This window comes from Mustela nigripes, chromosome 7 (genome assembly GCF_022355385.1).
Source record: "Mustela nigripes isolate SB6536 chromosome 7, MUSNIG.SB6536, whole genome shotgun sequence".
NCBI lineage: Eukaryota > Metazoa > Chordata > Mammalia > Carnivora > Mustelidae > Mustela > Mustela nigripes.
In genome coordinates, this window is record NC_081563.1 from 96,094,294 (window position 1) to 96,111,299 (window position 17,006).

General features: G+C 40.6%; 1 protein-coding gene and 1 long non-coding RNA gene across 2 annotated transcripts in view; one reads left to right on the forward strand and one right to left on the reverse strand.

Moving 5' to 3' along the window:
* Positions 1–17,006, reverse strand: part of CFAP61 (cilia and flagella associated protein 61) — a 281,559-nt gene that overhangs the window by 70,404 nt on the left and 194,149 nt on the right. Inside the window, exon 22 of the mRNA XM_059406453.1 lies at positions 5,418–5,710. Coding sequence (XP_059262436.1) covers positions 5,418–5,710 — 293 coding nt within the window. The remainder of the gene's footprint in view (positions 1–5,417; positions 5,711–17,006) is intronic.
* On the forward strand, positions 5,586–15,526 carry LOC132021693 (uncharacterized). Its single transcript, XR_009405426.1, has 3 exons — positions 5,586–5,672; positions 10,488–10,622; positions 14,827–15,526. It is a non-coding gene; the product is annotated as an uncharacterized LOC132021693 (long non-coding RNA).

Here is a 17,006-nt window from a genome sequence, read left to right on the forward strand (position 1 = left end):
CCTGAAGAAGATCTAAAGTGTGAGAGGGATGTGACAAGAGAGAGACTCTCCATTGCTGGTTTGAAGGTGGAAGAAGCCATGTGGCAAGGAATGCGGATGGCCTTTCAGAATGGAGAGTGGACCTTGCCTGAGCAGCAAGGAAACAGGGACCTCCCATCCTCAGCTGCAATAAACCAAATCCAAGCTCCAGATAGAGCGCAGCCTGGCGGACACCTTGATTTCAGCCTTGAGAATCCCTGAGCAGAGAAGCCAGTTACACTGTTGACTTCCAACCTGCAGAGCTATGAGCTAACAAATGGATGCTGCTTTGTCAAACTTGTTACGGCAGCAACAAAAATGTTAACAAAATCTACTTTATGATACCTTGAGAGGCACTTTAGATATAAGGACATGGTAAGTAAATAGATGGAAAAAAATAAACCATGCAAACAGTAAATATAAGAAATAGCAGATAAAGTGAACTTTAAAATAAGGGATATTTGGGGTGCCTCGGTGGCTCAGTTAAGCATCTGCCTTTAGCGCAGGTCATGATCCCAGGGTCCTGGGATTGCACCCTGCATTGGGCTTCCTGTTTGGCAGGAATCCTGTTTCTCCCTCTCCAGCTTCCCCTGCTTGTGTTCCCTCTCTTACTGTATCTCTCTCTCTGTCAAATAAAAAGAAATATATTTTTTTTAAAAATAAGGGATATTATCAGAGTTAAAGGAGCACATTTCATAATGATAAAAAGCACAGTTAATGAGGCAGATATGACAATTAGAAATGTTCATGTTCTTAATAACAGAGCCTCAAAAAGAGCAAAAATTAACAGAAGGGAGAAGCAGAAAAATCCCACAACAGTAGTAAGAGGTTTTAATATCTCTCTTGGCAATCGATAGAACTAGACCATAAATATCAGTAAAGACAAAGAAGATCCAAACATCACCGCCAACCACATGGAACTAATTGTTACTTTTACACGTGGAATCACTATGTTGTACACCTGAAACTAATGCAGCATCATTGTGTGTCAACCATATTTCAATTTAAAAAATTGTTATTCACACTATATCCAACAGTGGCAAACTATATATTCTTTATATGTTCACAAGGTTAGTCCATATGCTTGGACATAAAACAAGTCTAAATAAACCATAAAGGACTAAAATCATACAGAATATGTCTCTGACCACAATGATATTAAATTAAAAATCAACAAAAATATGACATCTAAGAATCACACACTTATGGATAATCCGAGGGTCACAAAAGAAATCATAGGGAGATTAGAAAATTTTTTTGAGCCAAATGATAATGAATACTCAACATATTAAAACTTGTGGGATACAGCTAACACAGAAGAAATTAGCTTTAAATGTGTATAGAAATAATGGCTTAAGGTTCTACCTTAAGGAACTAGGAAAAGGGCAAAGTAAATCCAAAGCAAGCAGAAGGAAATAATTGTTAAAAGCAGAAATCAATGAAAAGAGAAAACTGACAGACAAGAGGAAATTAATAGACTTGAAAGCTGGTTCTTTAAAAAAGGTCAATAAAATCAGCAAACATCTAGCTAGACAGAAAACTTCAAGTTCTGTGTCTCTCTTCTCTCTCTCTCATCAGCTGGACAGGGAGAGATTGAACACAAATCTCTAATACCAGAAATGAAACACAGGCTATGGTACAAATTTTAGACTTTAAATAGATAATGTAAGAGTATATGAACAACTTAGTGCCAATACTTAACCAATTTAAGTGAAATGGACAAATTTCTTGAAAAATACAATATACCAAAATTGACATATGAAGAAGCAGAAAATCTGAGTAGCCTTAGAGCTATTGAAGAAATTGAATTCATCAAAAACCTTCCCACAACGTAAACTCCAGGCCCAGATGGTTTCACTGGTGAATTCTATCAAACACTTGAGGAAGAAATAATACCAGTCTTACACAAATTTTTTCAGAAAACAGAGGAGGAGGAAACATTGCCTAAATTATTTTATAAAGCCAGCATAGCCCAAATAATGAAAACTTATAAGGACATTACACAAAACCAGGAAATTAACCAAGGAAAATTACACAAAACTAGGGGAAAAAAAGATGAAGAACCCTCATGAATATAGTTGTAAAATAGTTTCAAAAGCTCTTTAAACATTAGCAAATCAACTTCAATATAAAGAAGGATAATATATCATGAATGACTAGGGTTTATTACAGAAATGTAAGGTTAGCTGAACATTCTGAAACTCAATCCATGTAATTCACCCTATCAACATCACTAAGGAGAAAAGAATATGATCTTTTTTAATAGACATGAAAATAATTTGACAGAATTCAATAACTATTCATGATAAATCTTCTGAGGCAAACTAAGAATGAAAGTTTACTTTCTTAGTCAGATAAAAGGGCACCAAAGAAAACCACACAGATAACCTCATATAAAGGGGTGAATGTCTAAAAGTTTTCTTTTGAGATATGGAAAAAGGCAGGAAGTTCCATTTCTTACTTGCAGATGGTATATTTATGTATCTAGAAAGCAATTACTAGAACTAATAAGTGAATTTAGCAAACGTCTCAGGATACAATGTTTATATACAAAATCTACTGTATTTCATATACTAGTAGCAACAGTTGGAAAACAAAATTTTACAAACCGACTTGCAAAAGCTCAGATACTGTGCAAAGGGAGATATATACCAATGCTCAATAAGCACGTGAGAAGATGCCCAAACTCAGTAATCATCAGAAACTCACAAATTAAAATCACAATGATTTTATATACAAGGATTTTATATATATATATATATATATATATATATATCATATCATACCCACTAGAATGGCTAAAATTAGAAAGACGGATAATAGCAAGTGCTAATAAAACTATAGAGCTACTGAAACTCTCATACATTGCTGGTAGAAATATGAAATGATACAGCTACTTTAGAAAACAGTATGGTGGCTTCTTTAAAAGGCAAACATTCACTGACCATATGACCTAGCCATTCTTTGGATGTATAGCTAAGAGAAGTGAAAATATGTCTACACAAAGATGTGCACAAGGATGTGCATAGCAACTGAATGAATAAACCAAATGTGATAGAGACATGCAATGGAATACTACTTAGCAATGAAAAGGAGCAAACGAATGCTACATGGAATAATACGGATGGATCTCAATACCATTATGCTGAGTGACAGGAGCTGGATACAAACTAGTACATAATGTATGATTCCAGTTGTAAAAATTTTAGCTTTAGCAGGTGCATATGCTTGTGATAACATCTGTTTTAGTTTACCAGTTCTGCTGCAATAGAGTATTATACACTGGGTGGCTTAAAACAATGGAAATCTACTCTGTTACAGTTCTGGAGATGAGATGTCTGAAGTCATGGCACTGTCATGAACATGCTCCCTCCTAGAGCTCTATGGAAGATCCTTTGCTTGTCTTCCTAGCTTCCGGGGGTGGCCAGTGGTGCTTGCTGCTCCAAGACTGGCAGCTGCCATCACTTCATCATATGGCCTCTTTCCCCAAGGGTCTCCTCTGAATCAAACCTTTCTCTCCATAGATGGGCACCAGTCCTGAGATTCAGGGCCGTCTCCAATCCACTAAGACCTCCCCTTTAGTTGATAACATCTATAATGATCCTATTTCCAATGAGGTCACATTCACAGGTACTGGGGATTAGGACACTATCTTTCTCGGGCGGTGGGGCGGGGGGAGACAGAAGGCAACCCACAACACTGTGACCGCAGTCAAGACAGTGAATGCATACATCCCCACTAAAAGTTTCCTAGTGCCCTGACAGAGATGCTACTCAAAGCTGACAGTAGGAGGGTAGAAATCTCCTGCTGGTACCTACCGTTGGCCAAACAGATGAATGTCAATGAGCAACCAGGGCTGGGCAATGTGACCTGCCAAGGCCGTTCTTTGCAGTGCAGAGGAGAGTGGGGGAAGTGGGAGACTTTCCCTGGCTCTGTTTATTTTAGGATGAAGTTTCAGCAGGAAGCTGTGTGAGATCTGAGGCAGCTGAGAGTATCTGCAAAATGTCTTTGCCCTGATTTCAATTTTGATCCAAATAGGGAAGTAAAGGCCCACAGGGGCTGCTGGAGACAGCTAGCTAGATTGCTCTCACTCTCACAATTAGGACAGAGCCTAAGATCTAGTACGTGTTCAGTGAATACTTGTGGAATGAATTAATAAAAACATGTACGAAGGAGCAGAATGCAAAGTTTCCATAGATTATCAGGATAGAATGAAGGATTTCAGAGAAATTTCTTTTGTGCTGGTGGTCTGCTTTGAGCTCCTGTCTAGACAGACTGTGGGGCAGGTAGGGGATGAGGGTCACCTTCATTTACCTGTGGGGCCTTGAGTCAGAAGACGTGACTTAGGTAAGGGATTGCTATGAGCCCACAGTGACTTCCCCCAACCCGTTTGCCCACTAAATGTGGCTAGCATTCTTTACCACAACCGATAACAGCCCAGCCCCATACTCACACTGAACTCAGCCGCCCTTTTGTAAAGGGTCTCCTGCTTCTCTATTAGATTGACTGGCCCCATCCCTCTCTCCCCCTCTGCTGGCTTCTGCTAACCTCCTGGCTGGCAAATCTGAGGACATGTGTTGTAAATCAGGCTATTACACACCTGAGAGAAAAGTTCTTCTCTGGAAAGAAGATAGGTAGATAAGAGAGAGTGCTAGAGAGAGAGATCTTCTAAGTCTCTATTCCATGTGGGAGAAAACCTTATTGCTGTTTCTAGAGTCTTACAAAGTTAATAGCAGCATAGAATTTGGGGCGCTTCTGAACTGGGTTGGGAGGCCAACATACCACTGACTTGGGGTCAGAGTGTTCTCATCTGTAAAACGGGGATGCTTTCCTTTACAGGGCTGTTTTGACTAGGTGACAGAATATACTGCAAGCAAGCAGCATGGTGCCTGAGACACGGTGAGTCCTTGGTCAAGGTCAGTTAGCACTCTTCAAACCTTTGACACTCCCGCCATGAAGAGGCAGGGTCTAATTCTCTTCCCCTTGGATATGGGCAGGTGATACAGTTTCTCTCTCCCACTTGCTCTTAGAACCAAGCCACCTGGCCCAGATGAAGCATTCTGGACAAAATCTCAGTTGAAGCCAGAGGCGGGGATGAACAGGACTCCAGGCTCCACCCACAATCTGACTTCAGCCACATTAGAGACCTCAGGTGAGAACTGCCCAGCTGGGCCCCCTCCAACCCCAGCACGGAGAGATAATCATAGTAAACGACTGGTATTTTATGGCGCTAAGTTTGGGGTGGCTTGTCGCTCAGCAAGAGATCATCTGAACCGTGAGAAAAGAAAAGCCAAAACCTGTGGCTGTAAATCCCCCGCGGGCCATCTCTCAGACCCCACATCCGGGACAGGTGCCGGCTCCCCGCGGGTGGCGGGTGAAGTCCACGGAGACCTACTTACAGAGCACGGGAGTCTGAAAGGCTTGGTGGGCGTGGTGAAGCAGGCGCTGTGAATGGGGTCCGGGTACCGGCCGTCGTTCCACTGAGCCAGGAGCGCGTCGCAGTAAATGGTCACCCCCGCGGCTCTGAGCGCGTCCTGCACCGCGCTCTCCACGGAGTAGTTGTTGAAGCAGGTGATGGTGGAAGTGGACGGGGGCTGCACCAGGTGGATATAGGAGCCCCTCACACCGATGTTTAAGAGCGTCTCCACTGTCGTGTAAGTGTCAATTGTATTCCCATAGACAATGACATTCCCTAGAGAAGGGGGAAATGCTAAGATATACGGTTGAAACAACAACAAAAACAACAACCTTCATAGTCAAATGGTAATGATGCCGAATTGTTCCCTATAACCTTCTCCTCCTTTCAGCTGCGGGAAGCTAGCGGTGTAACCTAGCAACGGTGACCAAGATAATTTAGTAAAGAATTGGCACAAAACATCCCACAAAGTAGTCAAGTACTTTTAACACAGAAGTAGGACATTCATCTATGGTCCTGTAATTTGAAAGTTGAAATTATGCTAAATGAAGCCATCTGGAAGAAAACCTTTTATCTGGTCTTTGTTCCCTAGTTGCTACACTTATTAAGGAAAAAAATTACTGAAGTTTGCAGTATTTGCAAGTTCTGTGTAAATGATGAAAAGGATATGTTTAGAAAAAAAACCCCCACACACATAGTCCTAGACATGATGGCACAGGTATTTTAATATTTGAGTGTTGAATTGGGTTGATTTCATGGAAATCTTTCCCTTTTTTAAGATCTAAAGACTAGAACATTCTGCTTTTCAGTAGATAATTTAATGAGGATTCAGATTCTGATTTTTGAGATTTAAGGAGTCAAGACCTGGCAAAAGGGATGGCAGGTATTCTTTCAGTCGGTAAGAATGAAATCACAACACAATCTTGAAAGATTTCGCTTGTGTAAGAGCATTTAGTTGGTAATAGTCTAAACTAGTTAGATCTTTTCTGAAAAATATTACAGAAATAATTACAAATGTTATTCTACTAATTTCATCAGTTTTAAGATCAAACTACCAAATGAAAGAAATGTATTACATGCCAATTACATGCTATTTTTGACACTGAATTGGCATTTTTACCTTTTTACAAGGGAATCGCTGTAGACTCACTAGTCAGGCAACTTGTAACAATTTTATGACAAAATGATAGATTCATTGAAAATCTCTTTTTTTCCCTCTTGTTTATGAAATGGTATTAAGAGAAATTCTACAAGGCAAAATAAATGGTAAGTGTATTTATTCGATTTGGTTGAATAAATGATGCAAAAATCTATTTCCATCTAAAACTGAAAGGTGTAATGGCTTGCTTGTCTCATTTGCTTAGGGAAAAAAAGGAACTGGAATAACTTTCAGATAGCTTCTTTGAGGGTAACAGCATCTAGAAAGTTCTCCCATACTTCCTGTTGCTCAAATATGGAATGGCAAGAAGGCTCCAAAGCGGGGGTGGGGTGTGGGGTGTGGGGGGGTGTGGGGGTCCTTTCTTCCTGCCTTCACTAGGAGGCTCTAATTTTGTGGCTATGAGTCCCTCTCTATTCAGAGGCTCTAATGCAGCATTCCTTGGTGGGCTGCATTTTCCTTGGCTGAAAGAGTCAACATTTTGCTTAAATTACTGAGGCTTCCACCTGCTGTGAAACATGCATCATAGCTGTCTGGCACAACAAAGAATCAGCCTGCCAGGGAAGCTGAAACTTGAACCTGAAACTATCAAAGGCTTGAGGTCTTCTGCCCTTTTAAAATATGCATGTCAAAACAACATTCATTTTCAGGGAAACAAATTTAAGCATTTAGGCCCCCACACAATTCAGAATTGAAGATTTTTCCAGTCTCTTTCATGTTAGTTTCTAGTAACCATACTGTGAGATGGGCTTTATGATGAGAGGCTTATGGAAACCAGGGCAAACGCGATGTTGCCCTGGACTATCTCGCAGGGGTTGCCCCCAGATTGCAGGCAGCTGAAGAGGACATTGTTTTTCACCTCAAAAGGTAGCATAATTTATAACATCTCTCATATTTAAATTAGATGTTTAATATTTTAAATAATTTAAAATTTTAAATGTATCGCTAGATATTCTAACTTCAGAATTTATTTGCCTATCTTGAAAGAAGGTGTAACGGCTTCAGTTTGAAACAAAATCCACCCCTCCCTTGGAGACTTTGGTCATCCTAATAGTTGCAATAATGCTGCATCACAAACCGCCCCAAGACTCCGGCCTACTGTTGTAGGTCAGCTCGCACATGGGCACACGGGCTGATGACGACTCATCAGACTCCACACTGTGATTGGATTGGGCCTGCACCATGTTTCATTCTCCTTGGACCAAGAGATACCTAAGGCCCATTCGATTTATGGAGAAAGGCAGGGGGACAGGACAGCAAGAGCAACTGCTCACTTTTCAAGCCTCTCTGTGCAGTAGAAGGTGCACTAACATTCCACCAAGCAAAGGAAGTCAGAAGACCAAGCACATGGCCAAAGGAGTGAGAAGCACACTCTGCCTGAGGTAGGAGGGCAGAGGGTGTGGCTATTTGCTGAACAGTAGTCCAAACTCTCACAGTCTTCTTGGCCATTGGATAGATGCTTATGTGATGCCATCTTAAAGTTTTCATCCAAACATCTTTTATAAGATGGGTTACATATATTTCTCTCATTTCCCATTTTAGAGTAAAATCTCTTTTAATATAATCTTGTACAACATAAATAAGAACCTGTCACTGGTCAAATCCCATCCCTTCACAAATAAAACAAGACCCAATGGGACAAAGTCAGCTCTGCCACTTCCATCTCTTGCCCTTTAAATGTTTGCACTCTGCAGGGGTGCTTGGCTGGCTCAGTCGGTAGAGCATGCGACTCTTGTTCTCAGGGTTGTGGGTTCGAGCCCCACATTGTGGGTATAGAGATTACTTAGAACAATAAAATATTTAAATGTTTGCACTCTCAGGGGGGATTATTCTTTCCATGATATTTGTGCAGTTGTGAGTTCTTTCTACATCTTTTTCACTTTTACTCGGTAAAGAATTTTTAGAGTCCATTTGCATTTATCTTGTGCCTCCTATATACCAGGCACAAAGCCAGGCAATTTGGTACACAATCCATTATTACTTTCATCTTCATCAGTAACAGCAGCCTAAGCTATAGAGTTGTGACCTATAAATGTGCACCTTAAATTAATGTAACATTGTGTGTCACCTGTACTCACACACACAAAAATAATATTTAGAGCTGTTACCAATAACATTGGCTTCACTCAAATGCCTGGAAAATAATTTTTTGACAAGCTAACAGCAAAAATAGAAGCATGGACAAAATTCATAGGATAAGCAAAAGTCTTATGTTTTGGGGACTCTCTCAGAATAAACCTAGTAGAAAAAGATGTTGATTATTGATTTATTTCAGGACAAATATCAACCTAGGTGTAAAAATATGATTAAATATATTTATAGAAGTAATTTTCTAGCATGGTTGGGATAGAACTAGTGCTTTTGAAGCTCCCGTGTCAAGATCTTACCACAGCTTGTGGTTGTGCCTTGATCTAGGCAGATGTCCAGCCTCCACCCGGGGGAGGCCTCAGGGGGCCCATGGTAGCCTCTCCCTTTCCTTCCTTGTCCTCACCACAGTCTACATGCCTAAGACTACCTGTGAGGTGACCTCAAGTTGGCCCTGCCTTCCATGTTACCCCTGGAGCCTTGAATATTACGTCACCTACGATGGGTATAACAAACCGTTTCCTGACTAGGCACATGGAAGAATGTTTGAGGTTTATCATACTGTTGATCATAAGTTAATTGGGTCTTACTTTTGTGCCCTCTAAAATATTTTTTGAAGAACAACCTTCCTGTGGCCAGATTTTCCCATTATATATATTTCTACTCGGTATTCACCTATAAAGTTGGCACTACTTCATCCAACCACAGGATAAGTTGTATACCTGAGATTTGTAAGACAGAGATAGGTTTCCCTTCACAATGTTAGATCTGGTTATTAGGTTTCGAGTAAGACTCCCCAAATCCTACATAATCTTAAACATAACCAAAATTGTGTGTGCCTGCAACACAACAATATAAAATAACACTTCTGCCATATTGGTACACTCTTAAACCCAAGGAAATAAAAATGTTTTATGGGAAAGCTAACCCTTGTATAACATGTTGTGACGGTTGGATCAAGTTTTAGCCGAATCAAAGAGGCAAAATGTGGAAAAAGGAAATGGAGAGAGAAAAAAGAGGGGGCAGAGAGACAGAAGAACAGAGAAAGCCTTGGAGATACAGAATTCCTTTGATCTTTGGGTATGCAAGAAGAAAGAGTTTTAAAGTAGGTGAAACACAGTGGTTGCCAGGGGAGGGGAGAGGATGGGTGAACTGAGCCATGGATAGTAGCAGAGAAAAGGGCCTTTCCTGTGGGAGACGCTGGGTCTGACAGCTTTTTCCCACCCAGAATATATGAAATGGGGTGAATGGGGTTCCATGAGTGCCAAACATCCTGATAACTGGACAGAGGGGTGAGGAAGCCCCAGGTTATGTGGGACCGATGATATACATACATGTATGAGATGCCTTTTAATGTTAGATAACTTCAGTTAGCCAGAGATTTACTTTAATGATGAATTTCTACCACTTAGTGTTTTATAACTCCTGTAGCCTTTGCAAATGGTTAAAAGGAGGTAACACATCGTAGGGACCTCCTTTACATAACTGGGATATCATATATATTCTTCTGACTTTTCTATGCATAAGGGATGCAAATAGAGTGGGAAAGCTGGGGATTTCCCCTGCCTATCAGTTTTATGCTAAAAAAATCTGGCCACTGTCTTCCCCACAGCTCAGTTAATCTAAGGATATGAAATAACCCATTTTTGCACTTGATTTGATAGGTGACAGAGGTAGCACAGTGGGCTGCCCTGCTCTGAAATGGCAAGTGGGATGGGACGATTAGAACAGTCTGGGTGAATTTTCAATAAAGGCTCATAGACGACAGCCATGCCGTTTTCATGGAAGTCCAATTTTTGTTGTTTCTTTTAGGGAATCAATGATGCATTACTAAGGTTACAGATCTGAAACAGGAAACAGCACAAGGAGGGCATAGCACAAAGAGGACCCTATGAAAGCTCCAGAAGTAAAGGCTGGCAAGAGGAGCACGCAGTCATTCCCTTGCAGGTAACCTGCAGCCACCTTCCTGGTGAAACGAACAAGGGGGCTGCCAAGAGGAGAGTGGGGGTTTTGGTATTGACAGCCCAGCTGGGGAGAAGGAAAGTGAGGTCTCAAATCACCCTCTGCAAGCCATTAACTCTTCACCCCAGATCAAAAAAGCACTAAGACTTGTCACTTAAAATGCTGGCAGAAATGGAAAGGTGATCTTCTTGCTTTTTGATACATGCTCTTTGAAGTTATAAATGAATACACTCGCAACTTCGATTGTGATCACCAAAGTAAGGCAATGATCTTTTAACATTTCAACTACCATAATGCACCTAGATTTTGGAGGTTCTTCAATTTATCTTAATCAGAGGGGAAATGAGGCCAGTTTCATCATCCTAATTCCTGGAGGAGATAAATACTAGTTTCAGAAGTTAGATAATTTCCTAATATTTATTTATTTAAAAGATTTATTTATTTGAGAGAGAGTGAGAGAGAGCATGGGTGTGGGGCTTCAGAGGGAGAGAGAATCTCAAGCAGACTCCCTGCTGAGTTCTGAACCTAATGTGGAGCTCAGTGCTGGGGCTCGATCTCATGACCCTGAAGTCATGACCTAAGCCAAAATCAAGAGTTGGACACTTAACCAACTGAGACACCCAGGTGCCCCCCAAATTTACCAATATTTAAAAGTAACATGGCAGGGCACCTGGCTAGCTCACTCAGTTAAGCATGAGCCTTCATCTCAGGGCAAGATCCAAGGGTCCTGGGATCCAGCCCCATATTGCGGTAGGGGGGCTCTCTCTCCCTCTCCCTCCACCACTCCCCCTGCCTGTGTTCTCCTACTCTCTCTCCATCAAATAAATAAATACAAATCTTTTTTTTTTTAAAGTAATATGGCTTTATAGAAATGAAATGCTTAAGGTGATCTCCCTGTTAAACTCAAAAAATAAAATATGGTTTTATTAGACACGATTTGCCCTAAGAATAATGGAACAACCTTTTTAACATTTTTTTCAGTAGATGCTAAAAAAGTTATTTCATCCTTTTGAATTAAAGTGCTTTAATTTTAACTACCTATACTGTAAAGATGAAGGATTCTTAAAGATTTTATTTATTTATTTGACAGACAGAAATCACAAGTAGGCAGAGAGGCAGGCGGAGAGAGAGAGGAAGGGAAGCAGGCTCCCTGCTGATCAGAGAACCCGATGCGGGATTCGATCCCAGGACCCTGGGATCATGACCTGAGCCGAAGGCAGAGGCTTTAACCCACTGAGCCACCCAGGCATCCCTAAAGATGAAGGATTCTTCAGGAAGAAAATCATGTTGTGAAATGAAGAAAAGGAAGAGATTTCCCGATTTAGTAGACTGGGCATGAAGTCACACCTCAGTGTATGTATATGGTCTGTAGAAGTCAAATCAGGGTTTATGCACGCCGATACTGATAAGCATTTTTTTCCTAGTTATTATATGTTTAAGGCTAGAGAAAACAAAAACAGTATGTTACATTTACAATTTATGTATTTTTAATTATGTCTATGTGTATTTACATAGTCCATTGTATTTAACGAAGAATATTTCCCTTTTCCACTTCAAAGGAGACATAGAATGATTATGTAGGACCTCATTCATCCTCAGAATAGTCCCAAAAGATATGTTTTACTATGTTCTTCAGAAAACTGAGGACAGAGAGGTTAAGGATCTAGCTCTAGGTCACACAGCAAGTAGATGGTTCAGCAGAAGTCAGACCTGCTGAGTCTGGTTTCGGAGTGCTCATACCACTCTGTTACATGTGTAACACACTTCTAAAAAAACAAACAAACTCTAATTGGCATTTAATCTGTATAATTAACTTAGGCAAATAACTAGATAATGAAAGAATTTAAAATAGATATCATAGAATATTAGTAAATTATGAAGTAAACATCCACTTTAAAAATATCATGTCCACAAATAGACCAGAGAATGTTCTTTTTATTTTTCATAAGTCGAAGCATAAGATTTCCATGACCCAAGCCTGACCTGTCTCATTTTGCTCTGCCAAATAAAAAGGGAAGACTGTATTAGATATAACATAACAAAGGCTTTGCTCAGTGATTCATGCACTGGAATTTTAATGTTATGCTTTTCCTAACAAACATGCTTTTAATAAGGCAGTAAACTGTATTTAGCTAACGATGAAAATAATTGATCCATTTCGGGCCATTAAGGCTGTTTTATTTATTTATTAATTTTTTACTTTACTTTCATCTTACTTTTCATTTTCATGGAAAGTACAGAGGTAATAGCAGATGAATTTCAATTAGTTTCAATTAATGCCATAAACTGTTGTAATGCATTAGGTTGCCGGGTTCCATCTGAAACCCCCATCGGAAACCTCCCCGTTTTGTTTGCAGTTGAAAGCAGCATTTGAGCCTGTGATGTGAGCTATTTTCCAGGACAGCGGAGCAGTTCTAATAGTTTAGGATAATTTATATCTATAAGCCTAGCCGACTCTGGAGCCCAGAAAACGATTTCCTTCAGACTGGGCGAATTCCATCACAAAACCACCATTTCTCCTTTGGAAGCAGAGGCAGGCAGCAAAAAATAGTGAATGGGGGTCGGGGCAGGGGGGCAGGTGGACAGTAGTGATGTTTTGGGACCGTATCTATAGTTTTAATGGGCAGACATTCCAGAGTTGACTTCCTCCAACTCACTATTCATGGCTTCTGCTACCCAGCATCCACCGGTCCTTCTAGAACAATCCCATTACCATCCCCAACAAACAAGCCCCTCCCCTCAAGTCCTGGTACTTCAGCCAAGTCAGGTCGGGGGTGTCCCGGGATTCAATGTGTGATTCCCTGATGGACTTGTGACCCAGTCATAGCCACAGAGACACAGGAGATTTTTTTCTCAGACTTCTGTAGGAAGGACTCTGTCCTCAGCTCTCTCCCGCCAGCCCTGCCATGAACTATTGAGCACTGCTAGAGCAAAAGCTACCTATCATGCAAGATGTCCATATTCTTCCTGGTGGTGTTATGGTGCCAGGAAGAGGAAGCCAGGGCTGGCAGGCGGAGCGACAGCAACGGTACAGACACGCAGCCCTGCTCAGCTTTCATGAAGGGCCAGGCTTCCAGTTTCTAGCTTCAAACACCATCATTCCGTAACCGACTGGAGTAGAAGCTAGAAGTGTCCACAGCAGCCCACACCTGCCTGCATGACCACCACACCTGCCTGCATGGCTACATGGTCTTCCCCAACCTGTTCCTTCTGGATCTCTTTCTCCCTACTTAGATGGGGTGCCAAGGATGGGAGGTTCACCTTCCTAAGGTGTTGTTTTGTGCACTGATTATTCCTCTTCACTAGTTCCCCAGCCCCTAAAAAGTAACCAGTTAAAGGACACCGGGGAAGCTCAGCTGGTTAAGCGTCTGCCTTCAGCTCAGATCATGATCCCAGGGTTCTGGCATCGAGTCCTGCATCTGGATCCCTGCTCAGCACAGAGCCTGTATCTCCCTCTGTCTGTTCTCCCCCTGCTTGTGCTTGCTCATGCACTCTCTCTCACTCTCTCTCTCTGACAAATAAATAAATAATAAAAATGTAATAAAAAGTAACCAGTTAAAATTCGGCGTGGTTGGGCCCTGAAGTCTTCCACCAGCTGCTCTCCAAGGGTCTGCCCAATACAATTCACACTCTCTCTGTTTACTTATCCTGCTCTTCTTTAAGGCTGAGCTCAATCCTCTTTCTCTAAACTTCAGTTTCCAGGACTCTTATGATGGACACCATGCCTCTCTACAACTGGACAGGCCCCTGGTGAACACGGATCCCCATTTTTTGTGTATACTGTGTCCTAGACCGTGCCATCACCAGGGGCTGAGATTAAGCCCTGAGGGATCTTTGGGGCATAGCAACAACCCCATCACACATAGGAGTAGTAACGCCAATGGCAGCCTATATTATTGATATATATATTGATATATAGATATACATATAGATATTTGATATATATATATATATATGCAGCCTATATTATTACACTTATACTCTGTATGACACTCTGTTCTGAGTTGAGCATGAAATATCTTATTTATTTCATTTAATCCACACAGCAACCCATATGAGGAAGATATGATCTGGAATGGGACTAATTCAATTCAAGTCTGAATAGGACTCTAATTGTGGAAAAGCTATGAAGAGAAAGAGCTTCCTTTAGGCAAGAGGTTAACAGTTTACTTTCTAACTTTTCTTACAGGAGAAGTCATTTGAAAAGGAGCACCACGCAGAATTGAAAGAATCTGGCAAGGCTGAGTTTCCCTGATTTCTCCCAGAGCTCTGGGGCCCAGCTTCTGAGAGTTAAGAGCACCTCCTTGAGAGATGCCCTGGGAATGGGAATGTCATTAGCACTAGACCTGGGGGAAATAGCTTATATTTAAGACAAGAAGCTCATTTCTACACACTCTTATCTTGGCTGTTCAGTGGCCAAAAGCAGGCCCGCAAAGGGGTTTTGTGCAGTGGCAGATGGGAGACATTCTTAAATCTTCCAAAAGCATTTATTTTCCTTTAAGCGGACAGCAGAGTGACACCACCTGTGAGAAGTAGTCAAGTCATCAGAATATCACAGATGCTCTTCCCCCATCTGACAACCAAAATCATGGGGGAAAAAAAAAAAGGAAACTGAAAGAGGGCACAGTGTTTGTTGCTCTGGGATTTCTAAATTCTCTGCCATAAACATTCAACCTCAATAACCTGCACTGTCACTTTCAAAGACTCCTTCCTACCCCCTCCTTTTTTTTTTGGGTCAAAATGCTCCTTCTTCCTAACATCAAAAATAGGCAATTGTTCGAAGTTAAAACACTGCATTATGCCAGGATTGGTGATAGTCCTAAAACACACTGTGTATTTTGTACTGAACCATGCATGGACTTTTGTGCTTTCTGGGAGTTTAAGTTACAATTGGAGACCTACACGTGATGAAATGGTAATGATTTGTTACAAATCCTATGCATAAAAGCAGGTTCTGCAAACTATGTCTTCATCAACTATTTTTGTAAATAAAGTTTTATTGAAACACAGCTTTGCCCATTTATTTATGTATTGTCTTTCTTGCTGCAATGGCAGAATTCAGTGGATAGGACACAGACCATATGACCTGCAAAGTCCAATATATTTGCTACCTGAACCTTTACTGTAAAAGTTTGCTGGTCTCCAAATTAAGAATTATTTAAGTCTATTTAGGTTGCAGGGCAGTGATTAAAAGATGACTAAAATACTGAAACAGTTTTAAACACATACATATGCAAAACTGAAAATAATCCAAGTTCGGAGGGAAACAGGAAACATACTTTGACAAGTTTTAAATCTGAGTCTGGTATATATCTACATATCCCACCTCTACCCACAGGTTCCAGACACACTTGGTTTTATGAGTTATTTCTGTCCAACGTTTAGACCCTATTTCCATATTTCAGACCCTAGAAAAATACAGAAAGCTTCCAAAAAACCCTTGGTGAGACTAGAGTACCCTTAATTCCCCAAACTAGACATGTAAAGCTTATAAGAGAAAATTATAAGCCAATCTCACTTACAAATTTAGATCAAATAGCCTATAAAACATTAGCAAATTGAATCTAACAGTGCATTGATGGTCGTGTGATACCTCTTTTTTTATTTCTAATGGACTAAATGTAGTAACTTAACAAAAAGTCAAATAATCCCTAGTCTTCCACACAAAGTCAGAAGAATATGTATTTAACTTTAATGTTAATTATATTAATAACATAATTAAAATAGTACTTAAATAAGTACATTAAAGAGATAAATATACTTAATTTACATATGGATCCCCAGATGACAGGCTCTTAGTGTTTTTCACCTCCCCAGACCACACGGAACCCCAGCCTGGGCAGCGTAGAAGCTAACTGAGTTGCCAAAGCTCCCCGAGCTGTAGGCTAACAAAGCGGCTGCACTTGGTCATCTTCAAAAACTTGACTCCCAGGTTTCAATTAAGGACAGAGAGGTAGCCAGGCCCCATTCTGGTCATCTTGCTAGTCAACCAATTTCAATTTAATCCAAGCAACAGAGAGGAAGATGCTTGAGAAAACACTTTTGAGTGGCAGAGGCATTTGTTGAAATGGTTTACTGTCTCGTTTTGATTCAAAAAGTGGCATGCAACTCGAAAACGTGTGTTTGTGGGAAGGACTGTGCACACACCACCAAGAAAGAGAACAATGGATCAGGAAGGGAAGAAAAGAGCCCTTCCAACGCAGACCTTTCTTTTTTTCTTTTTCTTTTCTCTTCACAAAAGGAGACATATTTTCCATATAATTGCTAAACATGTTTGCTTATTAAATTATTCTTTAATTAGTTAATGATTTTAGCCATGCTTTGCTCTTCGGATATTCATTTTGTGTAATAAAATAATTATAGATAATT